The sequence below is a fragment of the Neofelis nebulosa genome, chromosome 1, assembly GCF_028018385.1.
Source record: "Neofelis nebulosa isolate mNeoNeb1 chromosome 1, mNeoNeb1.pri, whole genome shotgun sequence".
NCBI classification, from domain to species: Eukaryota; Metazoa; Chordata; class Mammalia; order Carnivora; family Felidae; genus Neofelis; species Neofelis nebulosa.
In genome coordinates, this window is record NC_080782.1 from 101,803,828 (window position 1) to 101,830,665 (window position 26,838).

The 26,838-nt window shown below is 42.5% G+C and overlaps 1 protein-coding gene across 1 annotated transcript in view; it reads right to left on the reverse strand.

Moving 5' to 3' along the window:
- The window catches only part of ARHGEF28 (Rho guanine nucleotide exchange factor 28), a 306,764-nt gene that overhangs the window by 175,547 nt on the left and 104,379 nt on the right, over positions 1-26,838 (reverse strand). The window contains exons 3-4 of the mRNA XM_058729755.1: positions 5,655-5,802; positions 2,481-2,774 (exon numbers count right to left, since the gene is read on the reverse strand). Of these exons, the coding sequence (XP_058585738.1) occupies positions 2,481-2,774; positions 5,655-5,802 (442 nt within the window). The remainder of the gene's footprint in view (positions 1-2,480; positions 2,775-5,654; positions 5,803-26,838) is intronic.

The window sequence follows — 26,838 nt, forward strand, 5'->3', positions numbered from 1 at the left end:
CTGGTGAGAAATTATGAACACTTCATGCCTTTGCCAAAATGAATCTGCCTTCCAAGAAGTAAAATACCCTCCAATATTAGACTTTAGTTAAAAAGCCAGGAGGCTTGGGGCGCCTGGATGGCACAGTCGGTTGAGTGTCCGACTTCAGCCAGGTCACGATCTCGCGGTCCGTGAGTTTGAGCCCCGCGTCAGGCTCTGGGCTGATGGCTCGGAGCCTGGAGCCTGTTTCGGATTCTGTGTCTCCCTTCTCTCTCTGCCCCTCCCCCGTTCATGCTCTGTCTCTCTCTGTCCCAAAAATAAATAAAAAAACGTTGAAAAAAAAATTTTTTTAATAATAAAAAAAAAAAAGCCAGGAGGCTTAAGAAAATGAAGTTCCTTAGCCAGAAAACACATATATACACAAATGAATATATATGTATATTCCTGTATATGTGAATTCACATGTGTATGTGTGAATGTACAGGAACATACTCATGTATATACGTGTTTATGTACACATGCATACACATATACACATATAAATAAAGTTCCTTAGCCACAAAACATGTACATTTTTTCACATATATGTATGAATTACAATAGTGGTATCTAGGATGTGACTTTCTTTTGAAGGTCCCAAAATACAACCTTCAGTCATACAACAAATACTTCTTGAACATTTGATACATTCGAAGCCATTTGGTAGGTCCTTGGAGATAATGGCGAGGGGAACAGATAACTCCTACTTCCCCCCAGCACCCACCCCTTCATACATATCAATCAGCTACCATACAGCTAAGTACAGCACACAGGAGTCAGACGTGGCTCAACCCTGAATGAGGATAGTGACTTACCTCATCCAAGGTCTTAAGGAGTAAGAAACATGTTTAATTTCCCCCTGAGAGCTTTACTTTAACCCTGATGGAAAGAAAGAAATGGAGATCCTCTCTGTGGCTAATGGCCTTATGATTCTGTTTACAAAAATCATACCCCTTTACCTAGATTAGTGCACTGCATCTTATGCATGATCAAATGTAAACCAACCTGTAATCAGAAGTTATCAGGAAGCAGAAACTCTTGAAAACAGCATCATCCAGCCATTAAACTAAAGCATGCAATACACAAAGACAACAGTATATGTGTATTTAATAAAATATAGAACATCTATTTCTTTTTAATTTTTTAATGTTTTATTTATTTTTGAGAGAGAGAATGAGAATGAGTGGGGGAGAGGCACAGAGAGAGGAAGACACAGAATCTGAAGCAGTTTCCAGTCTCTGAGTGGTCAGCAGAGCCCGACACGGGGCTCAAACTCGTGAACCACAAGATCATGACCTGAGCTGAAGTCGGAGGCCTAACCGAGTAAGCCACCCAGGCGCCACTAACAACATCTATTTCTAATAAAATTTTGTGACTGGTAATAACCATAAGAAGCATCTATCGAACAGTTTAGTCTCATGCCTTGCATGGACTTACACAAAACACCCATCTTTGTTCACACACAGATGGTTGGTGTTGAGAGCCAATTATTCAGTCTTGGGGTACCTGGGTGGCTCTATCAGCTGAGCATGTTACTTTGACATAATGCATGATCTCACAATTCATGAGTTCGAGCCCTGCACTGGGCTCTCTGCTGTCTGCATGGAGCCTGCTTTGGATCCTCAGTCCCCTTCTCTCTGCCCCTCCCCTGCTCACCGTTTACCTCTCTTAAAAATAAATAAACATTAGGGGCGCCTGGGTGGCGCAGTCGGTTAAGCGTCCGACTTCAGCCAGGTCACGATCTCGCGGTCCGTGAGTTCGAGCCCCGCGTCAGGCTCTGGGCTGATGGCTCGGAGCCTGGAGCCTGTTTCCGATTCTGTGTCTCCCTCTCTCTCTGCCCCTCCCCCGTTCATGCTCTGTCTCTCTCTGTCCCAAAAATAAATAAAAAACATTAAAAAAAAAATTTTTTTAATAAATAAATAAATAAACATTAAAAAAAAAAAAAAAGAGTCTTTACAGTCTTTCAATAAACAGGAACCATTCCAGAGGTATCTCCAAAAGTTAGCACAAACATCTGGATACTCTCAGTGACACTGGCGTTTTAAAGATGTCAACATAGTGATTCTATTTCCTGCATGGCCATACTCCCATAGCTCAGTTGCTCAGAGCTGACTGCCTATTATTCCTTGCCTGATGACTTTATTTACTTGTAAATAGTGCAGCAAGCTCATGGCAAGAACAGATGCCAAGGGAAGTAGAGCCATAGCCCAAAGGAACTGGTGCAAGACCCTACCATCAAGCAACAGTCCTTCCCTCTTTGAGGCAAAGTTCTTCCCCGCCTCGAATAGAGCCGAATAGCATCAACCAGCCCAGAGATGAGTGCCCCAGGATCTCAAGGATTCCAGCCATATCAGAGTGAAGATCAGGTCAAAAAACGGGCAGGAAAATCAACCCACAGAGACAGACAACAAATTGTAAGGCACATAGAGAAAAGACATCTGAATATTCTGGTGAGGACCCACCTTCAAGTGAGTAATTTCCCAAGACAGTCCACCCAAGAGGCATCTCCAGATGGGTCAGAGCCAGGACGAGCTCCTCATCCAAAGCAGGCAAAGCTCCCGCCGTCAGGGCAAATGGAGTCAGCAAGGTCTGATGACTACCAGCTGTGAGGCGATCAGCCTGGGTGACCAGCAAACGAGCCAGCCTGCAGGCCATGTTGTCCACGTAGGTCACGGAGCCAGAGCCCATGATCACCGGGGAGTAACCTTCTGAGCAGAGGCACACAGACACCATCACCATCTCCTGAAGCCCGTGGCCTGGACAACGAGACAGGAAATAGTTCACCTAAGGTGTACATGAGGTGCTCACCCAGGCAGGGGTCACTAGTTTCGTTGCACTGCCCAAGCAGACCACATGCTCCAGGAGAGCAAGGCAGAGGGGAAATGAAGCCAGTTATCTTTAAACGTTGCTGGGCTTGTGGGGCCAAATTAAAACAGGTTCCATTTTCTTTCCATAATGCCCTATTTGAAAACTAACCTTTTTAAGCTCTGAGCACTTCAGTGTTTATTCTCCTATCATTATCCAACACTGTTATTTGGCACACCTTCACCTCGTACTCCTACCCCAAACACTTCATTCAACTTTGTCACTTTAAAGGCCTTGGCGCTTTCCTGCTCTGACACTTCCTCCTGACTCTTCCATTTTTAGGTATTTATTTAGACGATAGTTTTATAAAGTAGCTCCACAGAGGTCCTTCGAATTATGAGTTAGGGTAAGTGAAGACAACGCATCAGAAATACTTACGTATGTTGTTCACTGCCCCCACCCCTGCCACCTCTGAGAATAGCTTCTGTCTCTTGGAAGTGCTCTTAGTATTTCTCTTGTGGGTGGTCATCGAATCCTGCCACCTGTCCCTCCTTATACTCCCCCTTCATCTTGTCCAGGTGGGTGAACCACTCTCCAGGTACACTTTTATGCTGCACTTGACAGAAGCTCCAGGAATTAGTCCCACCCAACTTCTGTGATTATTATAATCATAGCCAAGCAAATGGCTAATAGGAGCCTTCACAAGAACAAGAGCATCCCAGTTTACTGAGAACCAGTGCCATTTCACATCACCTCTTTAAAAATGATCTACTGGTGTGGGCACCAAATAGCAAACCCCCCCCCCCCAGACTATAAGCTTCCAGTACATACTACAGAAATCTACTCTACACACTTCTGAGAAGCTACCATGGGACAGCTGCAACAGCAGACATTTAAGGTTCAGAAACAGGGACTGTCACCTGCCTGTACAGATTCTGTTAAAACTAAGGTAAGACCTCTCACTTCAAAACAGGTGACATTACCATCAAAAAGATTTTAACACACAAGGAAGGGGAAGAAGGCTAACCCCTGCGTCCAAGTAAAGAAAATGATAGAAGTTTTGATATTAAGATTGCACTTTCGTTATTTTCATTCTTCCCCCACTAGACGCCTCCTGAGAGAAAATCAAGCAAGGAGGGGAGGAGCAAAAGGCAGTAAAGACATCAACGTAAAAGTCAAAGCAGAAAGACAAAGGCTAAAGAGAAAGAGACAAAGTGACTCTGTGCCATTAAAGAGGGTTGGCTTTTTTTCTTCTAAGGATGGAAGTTATTAGACCAGAGAGAGAAGTGCTTAAAATTGCCCATGGCGTCAGAAATGCGACAACAGACTGATCTGATGACCAGGCCGAGGTAGGGCTGAAGGGCCTTCGCACCTCTCTGCAATTCTCACTATGCAGGTTGTTCGCATGTTTACTGTCTACCTTCTTCCCACATGTAACAGATACACAGCAGAAGCACTTAGAAATATCCTTCCTCTAGGGGCGCCTGGGTGGCTCAGTCGGTTAAGCGTCCGACTTCAGCTCAGGTCATGATCTCATAGTTTGTGAGTTCAAGCCCCACGTCTGGCTCTGTGCTGACAGCTCAGAGCCTGGAACCTGCTTCAGATTCTGTGTCTCCCTCTCTCTCTGCCATGCCCCCACTTGTGCACGCTCTCAAAAATAAATAAATGTTAAAAAAAAAAAAGAAAAAAAAAAAAGAAAGAAAGAAATATCCTTTCTCGAGGGGCACCTGGGTGGCTCAATCAGATGAGTATCTCTTTATTTCAGTTCAGGCAATGATGCCAGGGTCTTGCAATTCCAGCCCCATGTCTGGCTCTATGCTCCATGTGGAGCCTGCTTCAGATTCTTCCTGTCTCCCCCTCTCCCCTACTCACACCATCTCTAACTAAAAATATGAAATACTTTTTTTTAAAAAAAAGTATCTTTCCTCTAAAAATGAGGCCAACTTACACATTAAAGAACTGAAGGTTCCCTCCACAATGCAATTTAGAGGGCCTAAAAGACGCATTTAGGTTAAAGAAAACCAATGCATCAATAAACCAAACAGCAAAATCCTCCCCCGCCCCTGCAAATAATAACACCTTCATTACACTCTGTGGCTACAACTTGATGTCTCAGATACATAACCCACATTCCAATGAAATTGCAAAAACAGCTGCATCTGAGAACTATTAGTTCTTAACAAACACTAACATGAAATATTAACTTGTCATCTGTCACCACGGTAATCAAAGAAGACACGTAGGAGAATGACAAGTTTCTGAACACGAACATTTGGGTGGTGGGAAGACAAAGTTATGGAGCCTGAGATCTGGTAAAGACAAGTCTAGATACACAGAGTGCCATGGAAGGAACCCCAGACACCAAAAGGAGCAAGCGGGAGACAGGCAGACACTAGGGCTAGCAGACTCAGTGCAGGCGAAGTAGGCAGGGAGAATGAAAACCTACTGGTCACGTCTCAGGTCTGCCTGAGCCACCCTGACCGTAGGCCATAGGACAATAGGAGGTGATCCTAAGATACAGGGAGTCCTCCATTCAACTATGCCCAAAGCACAGCCCACTGTGAAAGTTGGGTGCGGCCAGCAGGGTGGGTCTGCTCAGTCGAAGGCAAGGGTGACAGAGCTGGAAGAACCTCAGCGGGATAACCCACTGTGTGCCTTCTCATGGGCTCCGTCCCCTCCCCTACCTCACCCTCTCTCCACCTCTGACCCAAACCCATCCCACTTGGAGCACTGTTTACTTGCTCCTCTTGGTCCTCTTCCCAGCCTATGTCCCTGGAGGAAAGAGGCTTCCAGACAGAATTCTCAAATGCAGAGTGAAGATTATACCTTACCTGGAACGCTGGATTGGAGAACATTATCCTCAGTGCGCCGTGCAATCACGATGTGTCTCTGATGAGATCCATCATAAATAAAGTAAAACTCGGCATCTTCAGGAAGATAAACATTTTTGCCAAACTTTGCATAGACGGTCATCTGCCCCTAAAAAATGAGTTAAGTTGAGGCATCGTCACACTTTGTTGCCCTGGCTCTAAAAAAAACACACAGTCAAAAGGGCTGGGGTCCCAAATAGCATTGTTAATGTTCATTTCACGTGGCTGAGACTCAAACATCACAAATCCTCATTTCTGAAAACAAATACTTTCAATGACAGGTGCTTTCTGATATATTAAAGTATGGGTGTCAGAGCTGGTTTGTTCTGTTTTTAAACCTGAAGAAGTCCAAAGCATAGGGAAGAAATCTTTTAAAATTTACTAGCTATAGAAATGTGATTCAACTTTGTTGTCCTTTATTTCCTACCTAAGAAACATCATTGATTCTATTTAATTTTTTTTTCCTGTTCCTAACATACAACCATAGTACAAAGGTTCAAAACAATTATTTTTTTTAATTTTTTTAGCATGTGTTTATTTTATGCAAGAGGGGGAGGAGCAGAAAGAGAGGGAAACACAGAATCCAAAGCAGGCTCCAGGCTCCGATTTGTCAGCCCGACGTGGGGCTTGAACTCGGGAACGGTGAGATCATGACCTGAGCCGAAGTCCAACACTCAACCGACCGAGCCACCCAGGTGCCCCTCAAAATAATTATTGTTAGTTATTGCCTTACCCTAGAGTGGATCACAGTAGGTGGTAAGAACTTTAAACACTCACGAACTTTGCCAAATAAATTGCACCACATGCTCCCACACTCGTTGTGCCGTTTCCAAGTGCTATTTTCTTCTCTGAGGGAATTCCAGGTCCTCTTTCTCATCCGGCCTGGCCTTACACTTTCTCCTGAGAGCTTCTGGTTGGCACAAAGCCTGCTAAGTACCCCGGTCCAAAGGAGAGGAGCTGCCTTTGGGTCCCAGAGGCACACTCCAAGGAAAGAAGGTATGCCAAGGAAGCAGGCAGCAGGTGAGGACTCTTCGGTATGTCACCATCCAGAGGCTATGTGGAGGGACTAGATCAGCACTGCTACAACCGAGGGAGAGGCAGTAATGGACAAGATTGCCAGACCATCTTGGGATGCTTGAAGACTCTGAGGATTCAGGACACTCCCTCCACACAAACACACACACACACACACACACACACACACACACACACGCAAACAATACAAATAGAGTCCTCCAGAGAGATGGTACATTCCACCCAGCCTATGGGAGTGGCAGCATAATGGAAACTAGGAGGTGGAAAGGGTCCCCCACTTTGGAGGGCCTCCAAAGCTTGGCCCAGTGCAGAGAAGCATCTGGGCTTTTGTGTGCTTGCCCAACAAAAACAAACCCGCTCTTGGCAAGTTCCTCCCCCCGTGATAGGGGAGGAAAGGAAATAGAGGAAATTCTACACAGTCTCCTTAACATCTGTTTGCCTTTGATGGGTCTCAGCACTATATTCTGTAGGATATCAAGAACTATGCCAATCAGTAGCAGAAACAAAATCAGTGCATAACTCCTTTCTCCAATAATCACATGGATATTTCATCTAAACTTTAAAAATAAAACGGCTGTTTTCCTGGCAGTTTGTAATCCATCATACACATGAAACATTATCTGGGGTCCCTGGGTGGCTCAGTCGGTTGAGCATCTGACTTCGGCTCAGGTCATGATCTCGAGGTCCTTGAGTTCAAGCCCCGCATTGGGCCCTGGAGCCCAATGGAGCCTGGAGCCTGCTTCAGATTCTGTGTCTCCCTCTCTCTCTGCCCCTCCCCTGCTCATGCTCTGTCTCTCTCACTCTCAAAAATGAATAAATGTTAAAAAAAAAAAACCACATTATCTTTTTTTTTAATTTTAATCTTTATTTATTTTTGAGAGACAGAGCGAGAGTAGGGGAGGAACAGTGAGAGTAGAAGACACAGAATCCGAAGCAGACTCCAGGCTCTGAACTGTCAGCACAGAGCCCAGTGCAGGGCTCGAACCCATGAACACGAGATCATGACTTGACCCATAGTTGGACACTTAACCAACTGAGCCACCCAGGTGCCCCTGAAATATTATCATTAATTATGAATTGGTATCAACACAAATTGTGGTTTCATGGAAAAAAACACGAGTTTATAATTTTGGATTGTCCTTTCTCTGCATGTGAGCGTGTGCAAACATACACAAATATCGTCAATAGAAAGTAACACACCAAGAAAAATGCACCATACGACAGCTTCCAAAAAAGTTCAGGAAGAGGATCTGAAAAGTAAAAAAACAGTAACAAATGTCTGACATGACAGAGAGGAAACTTCGATGAAATTCCATTTCCTAAAAAAGGAAGGACAGCTTGTGTTAGTCATGTTCCTGGTTGCTAAAGAGACTGTTAATTGTCTGCGAACAGAATCTGACCTGACTGGTCTTTTTTTTTTTTTTTTTTTTGATAAAGAAAACAAATTGTATAAACAAATCAAAGTTTTCCATAGATCAATAGGATATCTAATCTGGATCTGGTCAAAACAACCATCACATTACTATTTTATTTGGTTGGGTGAACAAGGACCACCCACAATTTATAAACGAGTTTAGCTGCAACCCTTTCCAAAGCAATTCACCCCCGAACAGAACAGTTTTACAATTTAGGTATGCCTTCCTTTTGAGACCACACCATACTCTACATTGATACAAGAAGATAAACAACAACAGGCCAGAAATAAGACATATCCATTAAAGAGAGATGCCCAGAGTCTTAGCACGAACAATACTACTCAGCAATGAAAGCAGCCCTCTTATTTGCTAATCACAAGGAGACCAGAAAGACACAGAAAGTATTATGGGAGGAGGAGGAAAGGGGGTGATGCAGAAACTAAGAGAGAAGCCCAATGGGATAGAATGGGATGGAGGGTTGGCAGGAGAAGATGCCAGAAAAAGGAAATATGAATACTAAAGAACATGAACATTTTCATTCAGGAAAGTTAGAGTTCGAAGGAGATTCGGATGAAGCGACACACAACAGGAAAAATAGGTTTCAGAAAATGTTCTGAAAAACAAGTACAGTGTAAATAATCAGCACCCAGGGACGATTTGGGGGTCAGATTGGGGTCTTTCTAACCACTGTGGCCACCAAAAACCTGCTGTTTTTCTTAAAGGGTCATTGATTTTATTAATGGAAAAGATAAATTCCAACTTACAGAATTCCCGTGTGCCTCCATCGTTTCCCCACTTGGAGTCATTTCATACTTTGTTTTGGACAATTAAAACTTTAAGCTTTCCCAAGTGAATTCATCTACATCACTATCAGAATTGCTGTGCTTCTAGGGAGAAATGCTAAACATGTGTCATCACCTTTCTGCCAGCTCACTCTATCCCAAGTTTAAAAACAACACATACTCATTTCACTGAAAATTGTGGACACAGTAAGAGGCTTAACAGGCAAAAATATCTCCCCAGGTAAACCCAAACATTTAACATGCTGTAGTCAAAACCCAAACTTAATTTTTCAAATGGAGTGAGCTTATTTTAAAGTGCATCTGGAAGAACAGATACACAAGACTAGAAACAGTTGGGAGAAAGATAATGCTATGCTTGGGCTACGCAGGGCGGGGTCTGAATTTGCCCCAGCTCAAAGCAAAGCATACAATAGAACCATAATAATTTAAATAGCATGCCAGGGGCACAAAGACAGACTACTAAGTATGAAGTCCAGAAGCAGACGCATAAAAAGTATGTAATAAAGGTGACATGTGAAGCCAGTGCGGAAAGAACAGGTGACCCAGCAAATCGTTTTGGAACAAAAGCCTCTATTAGGGGGGAAAAAAGGCCTCATTCCACATGTCTCAATTTCCAATTAATTCCATATTAAACACAAAAATCCATAAGCACATAAAGTCAGAAGGCGGTCTACTTGTAATGTTGTACTTTAAGACCGTTTCTAGGTTAACATTGTTAACAATATTCCACCAAACCTTTTCAGGTATATCATGCTTTACTTTTGTAGAACAAAATTCCATAAAGGGTTCCAAAAGTGTGAAAGCTGGTCACAAATTGCCGAACTGCTCTCCAATAATGTTCTCTCAAAGTTCATGGCCACCTGTGCTGGTCACGAGTATTCTTTTCGTTGCAACCTTGCCAAAGCTTTTATTTCCAAATTTATGGATAGTAAACAGTTCCTCCTTAATATCATTCACCTTTTTTCCCTTACCAGTGACATTTATTGCCCACTTTTATTAAAGTGTACTACTAAATATTGTCAACATTGCTAGCAGTAAGATCCAACTTCAACTTTAAGAACTCTGGTCTTCCTTTTTCCATTCATGTTTGCCTTAAGCAGTTCAAAATTTTCACTTTCTCAAGTCCACCAGTTTAGATGAACATGAGAATCAGTCCCTTTCCTCTCTGAACATTGAAGATGTACCACCAGTTATCTATTCTTGCCCAAATAAAAAGCACTCAAATACTCTTATAAAATCTCTACAGGACAGCAATATGGAAAATGAGAATATTGAGTAAAGAAGCTGAACTACAGCCATATTAAATATACCTCGATACAAACACACATGCACGTAAATTAAACCAACATTTTTTACCATGAAGCATCTCATAAAGAAATTCTGCTTGTAAAACTCATCAATACTTCTGAAAGACCAAGCTTTCTGCTGTAATGCTGTGACATCTGTGGATTTCTTCTCAAACAACCAAAAAAGTTTCACGTGACAAAAAGATTTAATACTATTTCTGTCACGCAACTTTTTTTTTTTTTTTTAATTTTTATTTTTGGGACAGAGAGAGACAGAGCATGAACGGGGGAGGGGCAGAGAGAGAGGGAGACACAGAATCGGAAACAGGCTCCAGGCTCCGAGCCATCAGCCCAGAGCCCGACGCGGGGCTCGAACTCACGGACTGCGAGATCGTGACCTGGCTGAAGTCGGACGCTCAACCGACTGCGCCACCCAGGCGCCCCTGTCACGCAACTTTTTTATTCCTCTTCCGATGAATGTTTCAGATGGAAATGATTGACACCAATGTGCACATTCTCAATATTTTTTCATTGATCTAGGTCTCTAAATACCTTGAGTAACTTGGTGCCTGTATTATAATCACTGAATATCCCTGTGCTAATGCTCTCCTTATAGTCTTAACTCTCACCCTCTATAGACAATGTATGTGTAATTCTATTTGGTTAGTAACAGTGTTGTTTGCTCAACAAACTTAACCATCTAGTTTCTAAAGTATCTGGCATGAATAGGCAATAAATACTATAGTTTCAAATTATGACAATGAGAACAAAGTATGCATCTTTTTATAGTGGGGTTTCTTAATTTGGGGCCACAGGAAGAATCCATAAATAGGTTTCAGCTGGTCTAGGAACCCCTTAAAAATTGTAATCCAAACTCTCTTTTTATGTGTATGTGTCCATTCTTCTGAGGAAAGGTTTATGGATTTCCTCATATTCTCAAAAGTATGCATATAATTCAACTCTAACTTTACATAACTAAATAGAAATGGGAACTTAATAATAACATTGGTCATCTTTTTATAGGACAGTAAAACATGTACTACTGTTTTTCAAGGTATTCTGCATAGTCTTTATATAGAGTAATTTTTATTTTTATTTTTTTTAATTTTTTTAATGTTTTTATTTATTTTTGCGACAGAGAGAGACAGAACATGAGCAGGGGAGGGCCAGAGAGAGAGGGAGACACAGAATCGGAAGCAGTCTCCAGGCTCTGAGCTGTCAGCACAGAGCCCGATGCAGGGCTCGAACCCACAGACCGTGAGATCATGACCTGAGCCGAAGTCAGACGCTTAACCGACGAGCCACCCAGGCGCCCCTAGAGTAATTTTTATGATGCAACTACAATAAGGGTACATGTTAACTAAGATACCAAATACTGTACTGAAAGTTTACTAATATATGTCAATGAAAGCCATTATGCTAATATCAACATAATGCCCTAAGTCAATTATCAAATTCGATCTGATACTTGATTTGATCTGAAACCTGTCTTCTTTACAACAAAAAATAATTCTGCATAGAACCTTCTCTGAAGAGCAGTGTTAGATATGTTTGGAGATTCTTGAAAATTTTCTCAAGTGTATTATCCAATTTCATAAGTAAATACAAGTACAGGAACTAGTTACCACTAACTAGATCAAGACTCCAGAACCAGATGGACAGTATAGAGTGTCTTGATTTCTGCCCCAAGCTCCAAGTTAGGTCATCTGCTTTCCATTCTTCAAGCACAATGCCAAAGAAACTACTACAGGCACTAAGCCTTCTCTTCTACGTTGCTCTGTTTAAGCACTTCTTTCAACAGACATGAGAAAATGCAGAAATTATTTCCTGTATGTGTGTGCACATATTATAGATCTAGACACATCTAAACACACATATTTTTTTTTAATTTTTTTTAAACGTTTATTTATTTTTGAGACAGAGAGAGACAGAGCATGAACAGGGGAGGGACAGAGAGAGAGGGAGACACAGAATCTGAAACAGGCTCCAGGCTCTGAGCTGTCAGCACAGAGCCCGACGCGGGGCTCGAACTCACAGACCGCGAGATCATGACCTGAGCTGAAGTCGGGCGCTTAACCGGCTGAGCCACCCAGGCGCCCCGAAACACACATATTATCTTTTATACGCACAGTGTTTCATGATTTACAAAGTGCTTTATTGTGTATTTTCTCATCTTATTCCCACAGCAAGTCCTAGGAAAGATTACCATGACTCCCACTGTCAAAATGAAAACCCCGGTACTATGAGGTCCAGTGAGTGGCAGAACCACAAACCCAAATCCTCATCTTGCCATCCCAGGCCCAGCACGCTTTTCTCCCCAACATGTGACCATACCAACAGCAGTGCTCAAGCATTTAGTGACTTACTACACCTTTACATTCACCTCGACCTCTGTTTCATGTCCTTAACACGATGATTCTCACCCTGAAATCCACAGGGAGAGGAGGAGTGGAGAGGGGAGGGAAAAGCAATGCTCCTTAGGCACCTCAAAATGTATGCAGGGTTTCAGGCATTCATCTGGGGAGAAACTCTTTTAGTTAGATATTCTTCTGAGTGTACAGAAACATATGGTTCAAAAAGTTTAGGAACCAATGACTTCAAAGCATGTTCAAGCCACCTTTTGTGTAGTATAAAATCTCAAGACCATTCAAATTTCTTATCCCAAAGCAAAACTAAATCAACAAAATATAGGTGAATGCAAATTGGTTAAATTTGAGGGGGCTATCAGAGTATCATTTTTTTCTTGGGGAAGATAAACCAAAATGACTTCAAAGGCTTCTAAGACATTTCTTCAGAAAGAGCCTTTCAAGTAGGAATGGCTTCTATTTCCAGACAGGACGAAACAGTCCACAGCGGGCCAGCGTTCCTGCCGACAACAACTAGAAAATAAAGACAGAAAAATTACAAAGTCCTATTCTTTTTTTTTTTTAAGTTCTTTATATTTAGCCACAGATTTTCCAATTCAAGCCTTTTTTTTTTTTAATGTTTATTCAATGTTGAGAGACATAAACAGAGTGTGAGTGGGGAAGGGGCAGAGAGAGAGGGAGACACAGAATCCAAAGCAGGCTCCAGGCTCTGAGCCGTCAGCACAGAGCCCGACGTGGAGCTCAAACTCACAAACCGTGAGATCATGACCTGAACCAAAGTCAGATGCTTAATCGACTGAGCCACCCTGGCGCCCCACAAAGTCCTTTTCTTAAAGGCATCAGAGAACTATGGAAAAAAGGACAAAATGCATTAAAATTCCAGAAAGAAGAGAACCACTCAGACAAGTTATGGAAGTCAGAAAACAGAATGGTATCTTTCAAGTGATGAAAGAAAATAATGGATGTCCTAAAATTCTATGCCCGTCAAACATTCTTAAAAATGAAGCTGAAATTAAAATGTTTCAGACAAATTCTGAGGAATTCATCACCAGCAGGTCAGCACTGAAAGAAATACTAAAGGGAATTATTCAAGCAGAAATAAAAGGATCTAAAACATAAACAGACACCCAAAAGGAGATACCCAATAGTAGATATAATGAGTATCTAATGCACCAAACAGTAACTATGTCACGGTGTTTAAAATATTTGTGGAACTATCATGTCTGTCGACAATAATGTAAAAGGTAAATGGAATTCAAGTATCTACCAGTTTGGGGCAAATGTTAAAAGTAATAGCTTATTATGCTCATGTCAAATATACATGTTTTAAGTTGCAAGTAAACATTAGTATAAAAACATATAATTAACAAGTTATAAAAGAAAAACTCAATTAGAAAATATTTTATTAATCAGAAAGATGGGAGAAACAAAAATGTATGTCAAATAGATGGTTATAGGATATAAATCCAAATATACCAGCAAGTATATTAAGTGTAAATGAACTGATCAAAATAAGAACTAACACGGTCAGAAGGGAATCTTTTAACTCAAAAATAAAAATAACACAGAAAGTTTAAAAGTAAAAAGATAGGTGCGCTTGGGTGGCTCAGACGGTTAAGCTTCCGACTTTGGCTCAGGTCATGATCTTGTGGTTTATGAATTCAAGTCCCACGTCAGGCTCTGTGCTGACAGCTCAGAGCCTGGAACCTGCCTCGGATTCTGTGTCTCCCTCTCTCTTCTCTCTGCTCTCTGCTCCTCCCTTGCTCACGCTCTCTCTCTCTCAAAAATAAATAAACATTAAAAAAAAAAAAAAAAAGGTAAAAAGATGTACCAACTGAAAGAAAGCTAGTATGGCCAAAATAGTATCAGAAAAAGTAGATTTTTAAAGACATAGTAAGACTTGGAAAGAGGAAGTCTGTATCATCTTCAGTTGAAAAGTAGGTTATCATACTATTAAATCTGTATAAAAAAAAAAAAGAAACTAACAAGCCCAAGAGCTGGACCAATCCATAATCACAATGTTAGACTTCACCATGTCTCTCTCAGCAGCTGATAGAACACAAAGACAAAAAAACTGTCAAGTATTTAAAAGATCTGAATTACATACTTAACAGTTATTTACTAAAAGGAATAATTACCATAAATTAAATGCATATGTAATAATTTAAAAGCTACCCATTTTTCATACCTCTGCAATAAAGTCAGGTAAATATAAACACACAAGTCAAAAATTCTCCATGACTTTCACACTTGATGTAATGATTTACCACTACAGAAGTGAAATAGCCTTTGTTTCTGTATCAAAGCTAAATTGAGTAAGAAACCAAAATTCATGACAGGCGTCCGTAAATTACTCCAAATTTCTCAAGAAAAAAACCGAAGTAGGCTTTAAAAACCTTAGTTTGCTTCCTTTTAAAATCACTAACTTGGGGCATCTGGGTGGTTCATTCACTTAAGCATGTGACTTCAGCTTAGGTCATGATCTCTCTGTGAGTTCAAGCCTCACGTCAGGCTCTGTGCTGATAGTTCAGGGCCTGGAGCCTGCTTCAGATTCTGTGTCTCCCTCTCTCTGCTACTTCCCCACCCCCCCCAAAATAAACATTAAAAAAAATTTTTTAATAAAAAATAGGGTAAAAAAAGACCAACTTACTCACAGATGTATGAAAACAAAGCATTCCTAGAAACTGAATGTATTTATGACACTTCAAGCAGACCATAGCAGAAAATGTACTGGCTTAGGTGTAAGAAAATTCTAGGTGTAACATCTACTCTTATATCATCCCGTAATTCTTGAGGAAGAAAGGTCCTGTGCTTGGTTCCAAAACAAGCCAGTGCATAAACAAGAAATGAAGGAGGGATGCCTGGGTGGCTCAGTCGGCTAAGCATGCGACTATGGCTCAGGTCATGATCCCATGGTTCATGGGTCCAAGCCCCGTGTCCGGCTCTGTGCTGACAGCTCAGAGCCTGGAACCTGCTTCGGATTCTGGGTGTGTGTGTGTGTGTGTGTCTCTGTCTGTCTGTCTCTCTCTCTCTCTCTCGCAGTTGTGTTTGCTCTCTCAGAAATAAACATTAAAAAAATAAAAAAAAATAATGAAGTAAATTGCAGTTTAACTGGACATGTATTAGGATTTTCACTAATTAACTAAGCATGACTTATCACTGAGACCACCACCCAAAAATGCTAACTCTACCCTACCCTGCATGGATGAAAATCTATTAACTCCACTAAATGGGTATGGTCTGGCTCTGCTCTCCATCAGACATACGTGGGCCATGGAATACTTAAATATAGACAAAACTGACAATACATTCAGAGGAAAAGGACAAGGATGCCAAAGGGACAGAGAAACCATGTTGTCATATGAAGAACAATTGAAGGAACTGGGACTGTTTTGTCAAAGAAGAGAAGAATCATGGTTAAATGTTCACTGTTACAAATATCTGAGGGTCTATCATGCAGACAGGGGCTCTGACATGTTCTGCAGGCCCCAAGGGGGAAAGCACAGAACAATGGAGGGAAGGACAGGGCACAGAGTTCAATTCTACAGTGAGAGCCTTGTCAGGATCACAGATGTCCAAAGATGACAAAGATTGCATTAGCTTAAGGAATAAGCACAACCAGAACATAGGGCTTGTTTGTTTTTGTTTTGCTTCTTTATGCATTGTAATAGAGGACAGAGCTAAATAAGGACTGATCTAGTCTTGCACATCTAGAATCTATGATACCTGGTATAGAATTCTAGATTAATAGCTTTAGTATGAAAAGAATACGTGGGTCTAGACAGGTGGTATTTTGGGGTGTGTGTGTGTGTGTGTGTGTGTGTGTGTGTGTGTGTGTGTGTGTGTTTAAATTAATCTCTCACTTGGTGTGGCCTGGGTGGCTCAGTCAGTTGAGCTCTCAACTCTTGATTTTGGTTCAGGTCATGATCCCAGGGCTGTGGGATTGAATCCCACATCTGGCTCCACACTCAGCGTGTTTAAGATTCTCTCTCTCTCTGTCTCTGCCCCTCCCCTCCCTCAAATTAAAAAAAAAAAAAAAAATCTAATCGCTCCCTATTCTTTTGGTTCAGTTTCCTAGCTCCTTGGGTTGATGGTTAATTCATTTTCATTCTCTACCTTAGTGGTTTTCAAACTGAGATCAGGCAACTATGGATTCTAACAGAGACTAACAGACACGGTGAGAGTTCACAAGCATCCCATTTAAATTTCACTGTGGAAAATAGGTTTCCAATTATTTTTAAATCTAAAAACCTTTCATTCGCTTAAATGTATTAATTACCAAATTTTAATACACTGGAAAGGACCTGAACTGCCAGGCTAAGTCACTGTTCTCAGTGAATTAATAAATTTAATATATTTATATTTGAAGAATACATTTATAATAAAGAAGTTATGTCCATTTTGTATATTAAAGTTCCCCATAAGGTGCCTGGGTGGCTCAGTCGGTTAAGTGTCCGACTTCAGCTCAGGTCATGATCTCATGGTTCGTGAGTTCAAGCACCTTGTCGAGCTCTGTGCTGACAGTGCAAAGCCTTCTTGAGATACTCTGTCTCCCTCTCTGTGCACCTCCCCCACTCATACGTGGTGAGCTAGCATTCTCTCTTTCTCTCAAAAATAGATAAACCTTTAAAAATAGAAACAAAAATAAAAAAGAAAAAGAGGGTGGGGGAACTTGATCTTCCAATATAGACCACCAGAGGGGATCCTAGAGTCAGAGGGGCCTTACAGACACTAAACAGACGACATTAAAACTTTTTTCCTGAAGGAAAACCATTTTTTTTCCTCAAAGGAAAACTTTTTTCTCCCAAAGGAAAACACTTTTCTTCCCAATGTATTATGGGGAACTTTCATTTTTTTGTGTGTGGTTTATTTATTTTTGAGAGAGAGAAAGAGACAGCATGAGCAGGGAAGGGGCAGAGAGAGAGGGAGACAGAGAATACGAAGCAGGCTCCAGGCTCTGAGCTATCAGCACAGAGCCCAATGCGGGGCTCAAACTCATGAACTGTGAGATCATGACCTGAGCTGAAGTCAGACACTTAAGTGACTGAGCCACCCAGGTGCCCCCTGCCCCCAGATGACTTAAAAAAAGAATTTTTTTTTTAAGTTTATTTACTTTTGAGAGAAAGAGAGAGAGAATGTGCACAGGTGAGGGGCAGAGAGAGAGGGAGACACAGAATCCGAAGCAGGCTCCAGGCTCTGAAAAATTTTTTAAGTTTATTTGAGAGAGAGAGAGAGAGAGAGAGAGAGAGAGAGAGAGAGAGAGAGAGAGAGAGAGAGAGGGAGAGAGAGAGAGAGAATGAATGTGCATAGGGGAGGGGCAGAGAGAGAGAGAGGGAGACAATTAATCCGAAGTAGGCTCCAGGCTCTGAGGTGTCGGCACAGAGCCTGACGTGGGGCTCAAACCCACGAACCGTGAGATCATGACCTGAGCCAAAGATGTGGGTTGAACTTAAGCAGACAATATCATTTGGTTATTTTTCAATGCTTGAGGTCTACAAATGTATGACAAACCAGGTCTCACGTCAAAGTCAGTGTGGGTCCACAGACAGCACTGAATGTGCCAAACCAAAACCAAGACTATCAGCGATACAAAGAACCCTAAGTTTCCGTGAATTGATAACTCCTGGGCAAATAACAGGGACACAACGGTCTGTATTCTTATTTCAGGGTAGAACACGTAGGTCCAGCATTCCACAGGAAGAACCTCTTATGAGGGTACAAAAGAATGGAACAGTGCCCTTTCTCCTCCTCATCTGACCAGCATCTGTGCCAGAACACAAATTCTACTCTCTACCAACGACACGCAAACGCACACACATGCGCACACACACACACAGAGGCCATTCTTAAACAACAGTACTGATTGTCCTACCAAGTAATGACTAGCACAAAGATACAAGAATCAGGAATGCCTGCGCAGAGAAGTAAGGATTCAGAGATTTACAAAATACAGGGCTCTAAGAAGCCTCAGAGCTCATCTGATAAATACCTGACTTCAAGGTGAGGAAACTGAACGCCGTACCAGCAGGTGCCTTGTTCCGGGTCCCACCGCATTGCAGACCCAGGGCAGGGGCCCAGGTCTTCGCCCTCCATCCAATGCTTTTCACATGCTCCAAGCCACTAGTTGGAAGATTTACTACCTCACCCCGTGCTCCTCCTCCAGGAACTCGGAAAGAAAGGCTTTTATGGAAACGAGTCAGAAGCAGAATCAATCAACGCTGTCCAAGTTCCCCAAAGCTCACTGCACAACATCCATCTCTCCTCATGCTCTTGCCTCTTCTCTTCCTCCATTCTCACCCCCTCTGTCAAAGTACACACCATGAGTCCAGGACCCACACCTCTCCTCTTTAGTCTTCTCCTGCTTGAATGGGAACAAGTGCAGGTAAAAGCCGGCCAAGCCGCAGCATGGCAAACATGAGGCCACAGAAACTGAGGGCACAGGGCAATGAGGAAAGAGCACCCAAAAACCCCATATAGCCCTAGCTCCAGAAGAGGGTGTGGGAGGCAAAGAACGAAGAGAAAAGGATGAGGGCTCAGTGGGGAGGGAAAGGAGAAAACAGCAGCAGCAACGGGCTGGGGAGTGATGGCAATGGCAAGAGGAGAAAGGGCTAGAAGAACAAAGCAACTAACACTTTAATTGAAGCAGAAAAGGGGCAAGATGGAAAATACAGGAAAACAAGAAGAGAGATATATCCACCCTACCAGGAACTGCAATCTGGAAACACCTTGGGTAAAAAGGAAGGGGGTGGGCAGGCAAGAGCTGAATTTTGATGCTTGCAAAGAATATTTCATCTGATCAAAATCAAGAACTGAGGGCACTTCCATACATGGAACTGGTGAATCACTATCTCATGCACCTGAAACTAGTATAACATATGTTAAGTACACTGGAATTTTAAATTTTTTAAAAATGAGTTCTTCCCATTTGCAACAACATGGATGGACCTAGAAGATGGAGTGCTAAACGCAGTAGGTCAGTCGGAGAAACACAGATACCATAGGATTTCACTTACATGTGGAATTTGAAAAAACAAACGAACAAATAAAAAAAGAAGAAAGAAACAAAACAGACTCTTAAATACAGACAACTGGTGGTTGCCAGAGGGGAGGTAGGTCCAAGGGAAAAATAAGTGAAGGGGATTAAGAGTGCACTTATCAGGATGAGCACTGAGTAACACAGAGAATTGTTGACTCATCGTACTTCTACCTGAAACTAATAAAACACTCTATATTAAATAAAATTGATTTAAGATTACAAAAGAAAAAAAAGAACTGAGGGCAAAAGACGCACTATGGGAAGTGTCTCCTTGTGACACATCACAGAATGTGCTTTTCCAAACTACCCACATCCAATTAATGGCCACACACACCCCACCATAAGTCCATCTCTCCTGCGTCATACACAGCAGTGTTGGGAGGAGAGGGCACACTAAGCGATTCCTTTCCCATTCCCAGTCCCACTTTAGAATTGGCAGTGGCTTTAGAATACAGGAGCCCATTTTTCTCGCCTTGTCCTTTTTAGCCCCATACTTTGAACTTTCTCTGTATCTTCAGGTCAACTGTTCAGGGTTCTCTGCCAGTGAAAAGTAGGACCTACATACAAAGCTGCCAAATATTGGCTTCACCAAAGGCAACGTTCAGCCAAAAGTCAATTGGAATCCATTCTTTCTTCCTAATTCAGCACATCGCCCAGCAAGACCTGAACATCTGTAGCAACCAACACAAAGAACCAATCCCAAAGCTTAAGTATGTAATTAATCTGGGTAAGAATAACACCTTGCATTTTCTTAGTGATCACTGTTCATAAGGCACTTCTGTATAGGCTGTCCCATTTGACCATCACAACCCCCAATGACACAGAAGGTGAGGGAATGGTGTGTCCATAGTTCACAAGGGAGGCAGAACCAACCACCATGTTTCCCCATACATTCATCCATTGAAGAGATCTACTGCATGGTACAGGTGCTGTGGTTACAACAAACTATCTGCCTTCACTATCATTCTAGTGGAGACAGAGACAGGAAATAATCAAATGTCTGATATGCGAGGGATTTGCAAGAGCTCAGAAAAGTAAGGTAGGGTAAAGAGATATCTTAAATGGGAAAGTAGGAAAATGCCCCCAGTGAGCTGATGTTCTATCGGAGACGTGAATAAACTCAGAGTGAACCATGTAGAGGTGAAAGAGAATTTCATGTTCAGAGACTGAAAGTGCAAAGGCCCTAAAATGACATGTGCCTGGATTGCTTGAGACAGGAAACATGGCGGTTGAAGCAGAAGAGGAGAGGAATGGGAGGCAAGGTCAGGAACAAGTAAAGCTGTCTTAAGGACATAGGTGTCAACTCCAGTGGGAAACCACTGCAGAACTCTGTGTAAAAGGTGACAAGATCTAAGTTTCACTCCCAAAGGATCCCTCTGGCTGCTCTGTTGAGATGAGACCATAATGGGACAAGGGTGAAATCAGAGAGGCCCATTGCAGACACCAGGCAAGAAACTACCCGGCATTTTCTGCCATATCACAGAGGCTCTTGATAGGATTTTCGCTGCTAAGAAGAGGCGAATGCATCAGTTTCCCAGGAAACCACATCTTCTATTCAGCACTGCTTATCATCAACTGTAGCACCTTGAGCAACCCTGTGCCACTGAGATGATTTGGGAGACACAAGTGCAGAAATGGATACTTTCCAATGTCAGAAAGTGGGTAGTTATTATACCATACGGGTTCTTGTGGAAGAGCTGGCCTGTAGTTCAAGGCTCTTCCTTCCATTTCTTACAGATACACAGGCAAATGGATGGATGGATGGATGGATGGATGGATGGATGGATGGATGGATGGATGGGGATGGACAGAAAGAGAGAGAGCTTCCATTTATCTCTCCCTTGGACTTTATTAGCAATTTACATCGAATGATCAAACTGGGGTTGTGGTCAGAAGGCTTTTCAATGTAAACACAAAATAGTTTTGATCATCCTCTAACCCTAACTTCTATAGTATATAAACTTTTGTGATAAGACCAACTATAAACCTTTAGTTGACCAATATAAACATGTTTTACAAACCTTATTATGAAAGGTACCTACGTGCAGATACTTCACCACTGACAAAGCCCTCTTAGAAACGTTACTAAAGTAACTTCAAGAAAGAGTCCAACTTTGTTTTGTCTCACACTGAATACAAAATTTCTCACATCCTAACATGGAAATTCAATGTGAAAGCAACAGTATCTATCAACTTATTAAATGAGGTTGCTTAGTAACCCATAAGGATAAAAACATGGCAAAACACCCTTTGTGTCTTAATAGTGCTGTGCACGTGAATGTATCAGACACCATACTAATTATCTCATTAAGTCCTTATAATCATTCTTCAAGATAGAAACCATCATCTTCATGGTGGAGGAAACTGAGGCTTTGAGAAGTAAAGTACTCTGACCACAGCGATCTGGAAGTTCAGGGGTAAACTAGGACTCAAGCCCATCTCTGCCAGATAGGCTCTGCTTGCTTCCTAACTCCTGCCACATCCTGCCTCGGTGGGGCTTCTGGAGGAGCTGGCACCTTGTTGACAGACTCCAACAGCCTCACCACACCTAACTTAATGCAATCTTAAATTACACATGAATATACAGTAAAACCCTGGATTGCAATTAACTTGTTCCACAAGTGTTCCACAAGACGAAGCAATCTTTCTAATAAATTTCAACTTGATAAATGAGCAATGTCTTGCAATGCAAGTAGTACGTAACGCCAAACATCACGTGATCACAACTGGGCCAATGGTACTTAAAATTTGCTTTGATATATAAGTGCTTTGGATTACAAGCATGTTTCTGGAACAAATTATGCTTGCAAATCAAGGTTTTACTGTACTTTGAATACTTAGAAGAAAAGATCTGTTGGGGCGCCTGGGTGGCTCAGTCGGTTGAGTGAATGACTTCGGCTCAGGTCATGATCTCGCGGTCCGTGAGTTCGAGCCCCGCGTCGGGCTCTGTGCTGACAGCTCAGAGCCTGGAGCCTGTTTCAGATTCTGTGTCTCCCTCTCTCTGACCCTCCCCCATTCATCCTCTGTCTCTGTCTCAAAAATAAATAAACGTTAAAAAAATTTTTTTTTAAAAGAAAAGATCTGTGTTCAAGAAGCATGAATATTGTGACCACATTTGAATTATTTTATGCTTTCTTCTCCCTTCATTCAACAAATCCCTGAATTGTGCCAGGCACAGAAGGTAGTAAGAGAACAAGACCTGACCCTAACTTCAGAGAGCTCACAGCCTCAGGTGCAGAGAAAAGCTTCAACACCACATAAATTACTGCCAGGGACTCTGCACAGCTGGGAGGAGTCTCCAGGTACACCACAGGATGCTGGCAAAGTCCTCCCCCCAAAGGAGGGATGGGACTTGGTCAAGGGAAAGCATGAAGACTGGCTACAGAATGGTTCCTTGGGAAGCAAGAGTTTACTGTGGCCAGGCTGTCAAAACTTGAGGGGGTGAAGAGGACCAGAGAGGAAGCCGGACATGAAGGCAGTGGCCAGCTCATGGAGGGCCTAAGGGATGGGAAATCACTGGGGTGGGGGCAGGATTTTGAGCAGCAGAGTGACACAATCATATCAACATTTATCTACCGGGCAGAGGTAGATACACCAGAAAGGACACCAGAGAGGTTGGCCTTTCTTGGGATATAGCCTCTCCCACAGTCCTCTACAGTTCAGTAATTTATAAAGAACACTGAAAGGGCTCCTGGGTGGCTCAGTCAGTTAAGCGTCCAACTCTTGATTTCAGCTCAGTTCATGATCTTGCAGTTTCTGAGTTCGAGCCCTGCATTGGGTTCTGTGCTGATGGCTCAGAGCCCGCTTGGGATTCTCTCTCTCTCCCTCTCTCTCTCTCTCTGATCCTCCCCCTTTCTCTTCCTCTCTTTCTTTCTCTCTCTCCCTTCCACCCTCCCTCCTTCCTCTCTCTCAAAATAAATTCAAAAAATAAACTTTAAGAGTAGTGAAAACTTTCCCAGAAGTTAGGAAAACATGTGTCTGGCTCAATGTGGCTGAAAAAGTAGACAAGAAATGTCAGTCAGGATCTCCACCCACATCCTGATGTGTTAGTGAAAGGAATATAAAGGTTGAGCATGAGGCAACGAGAATTAAATTAGACCTGAGTTCCAATCTCAGCAGCCTCAGCTACCCCAGCTGTAAAATGGACATAAAAACACAATTCACCTAGCAGGTAAGACTCAACTAAATTGGGGATTGTTGACCCTTGCCCAGCACCTGACACTTGAGAACTTACTAAACTGGCTAGCTGCTAATGTAGTCATACTAAAAACAATGTTATTAGTATTCTTGGTCCGCTGAAATAACCTATTTTGAATATTGCGTGCCAGGCACATTCTTCCCGTTTTCTGAAAATACCAGAGAGAGTGGTGGTCTGGTATCAGTACCTTCATTTTGCAGATGAAGATATCGTGCCCAAAAGGCTAAATTCTTTGACTCAAGTTACGGTGATCGCCAAATCCTCTTTATGGCAGCAAGAGGATTCACAGAATTAAAAGTAGGAAGGTAAAATAAGCAGTATACCCCCATTAAAAAGATACTACATAAACCTCTACTTCAAAATTTCCTTCTCACGTACAGCAACAGTAACTTAAAACTAGAAGTATTTTTAATCCTGAAGATGATTCACTCTAACGGACTTAGGCAGGCTATCAGTTACCGCATTCTTCAGGAACTGGATGCTCGAATTGTCTGCTAGGGGATTAAGAGGGCACTCCTTCTCTAAGATATTAATCTGTCTCAGTTGTGCATCTGACTTTTTCTAGAACAAGAAGTGGTGCAAGCAACAGGCCATGAGAGTACGAAGAAATGTTACCTATGCTCTGTGCTCAATCACTACCCCATCTGTACTCTATGGAACCTTGTCATAGATACTATAATCTCCATTTCTCTTTTACTTACAAATTCTAGTAGTAATTTGCCCAGCAATGTTTTGTTCCTCTTTCTAAAGACCGTGAAATGAAACTCCCAGCACTTCACACCCTCCCGTCACTGGGGAACATTCTGCCCCGATCCCTTCTGCCCATCCTGACCCCATGTAGTTTGTAAGGCAGCTCTTGAAGGCAGGATATACCCTCTGAACTCTGAGTCATCTCATGTCAACCTCTCTGATAATACTTAGCTCTTCCTGCTTTCAAGTCTTTTTCTTCCGCCCAAAATATAAGCCTCCATTTTACTGTTTTCCTTTCATCCTTATTTTCACTCGGTGACATCATGAGGGCAGGAGAACATGGTGGTGATGCACCCGGGCCCTGGTCTGCGGTCAGACAACCTTGGATCCCATTCCTACCTCTACCACTAATCGCTGTTTAGCTTTAAACAAGTGGCTTAACTTCTCTGTACAGCAATTCCTTTCCTCATCTGCAAAATGAGATTAACAGCAGATATTCCTTCTTTGGAAATTAGTGAGGGTGGAAGGAGATAATGAATGCCTGCGCCTGCCAACAGTATGAACTCAAAAAAGGTAATTCTTCTTGCTCATTTCTAAATTACATCCATTTTTTTTAAATGTTTATTTATTTTTGAGAGAGAGAGAGACAGAGCATGAGTGGTGGAGGAGCAGACAGAGAGGGAGACACAGAATCCGAAGCCGGCTTCAGGCTCTGAGCTGTCAGCACAGAGTCCGACACGGGGCTCGAACCCACGAACCATGAGATCGTGACCTTGGCCGAAGTCGGACGCTTAACCAACTGAGCCACCCAGGCGCCCCTAATATCCCACGTTTTTCTTATCTAAAGATATGGTTTCATACTTCATTCATCAAGTATTTACCAAGTCTGTATTAGAGTACATTGTACACACTGTTTGAGGAATAAGGGAGGCAGCAGTGCATGGAGCCAACACCTGCTCTCAACGTTTAGAGTCTTCAGGGAAGACACAATAAAAAAAAAATCAAAAAATTGTGGGTGCTACACAGAGAATTTAAAATAGAATAATGCCAAGTGTCCTGGGAGTTATTTCAGATTGGGCAAAGAGACTTTGAAAGGCTGAGCATGGAAGCTGAGAGGTGAATTGCAAGATTTGCAAGTTTTGTGTGTGTTTTAATAAAGGAAGACAAAGGAATGAGAATGGAGTGAATGAGAAGCAAGCACAACAGGTAGGTCATAGAAAAAGGCAAATCTGTTGGCAAAAACCAGGGCTTTGTCCCCAAACACAGGAATGAAATGAAAGGAGGTGCTGCAGCTCCTCAAAGGCAGAGGCTAAGTCGGAAGGTAACTGTAATGGAGAACGTGAAGGCTGGTTGGAGTCAAAGAGTAAAAGCACATTTCCTGCTCACCTAGTAGCCCCAAGCACACACTGCTTCCAAATAGCCTTCCGGGGACCCACATTCCCACCACCGTGTGGCCCTGCCACCTGCAACCCATGGATCCCAAGTTAGCTTCTCTATTCCAGCCAAAAGGAGAGAAGAATATGGATCATCACAGCTGTCCAGGCCTGAACAGGGCACCCACCTCTGCAGCTACCACTTCACGGTCAAGAACTCAGCTACAAAGAGTAACAGAGACACACTGTACAGCCATGTGCCCAAGAGAAGCAAGGTATGTTCGGTTATTGGCTCAATCCCTGCCACGGGTTCTGGCATAAAAGCGGATTCCCAGAGAAATGGAAGAACTTCTAGTGTCACTTCCCAGGTCAGTTTCATCAACATTGAAGAATACTACACTTCGGGGTCAGCTGGACAGCTCAGTGGGGCTTGCGGCTCCTGATCTTGGGGTTGTGAGTCCAAGCCTGTGCTGTAAACGGGCAAGCAATGTCATCACACTCATGTGACTATTTTCAAAAGCACATGGTGCCTGCCTGCCCCCCTTACTGCTTCATCAGTAAGGAACTGTTCATATAATAAAGGAAAATTTCATTATTTTAAATGCCGTTCCTAATGAGAAAGGAGATTTCTGACTCCATAAAGTACGCGATCTACCTTCAATCTGTGGAGATTACCCACAAGTACAGCACAAGTGAGAAATGCTACAAGTTTTCCAAAGGTACACAATTTTACGACTTACTTATGAGAGGCATAACAATTATCATTCCATAACTATCCTATCCCTTCAAAAACCAACAATTCAAAAAAGAGTTTGCTGGCCACATGGTAACTAACTCGGAGTCTCCTCCTGAAGGAGTGACGATACGAAACCTGCCAGCCATTGACTCTCCCACAGCGTTCCCATTGTTTCCTGAAGCCCAAATGAGTACTCGACACAAGACC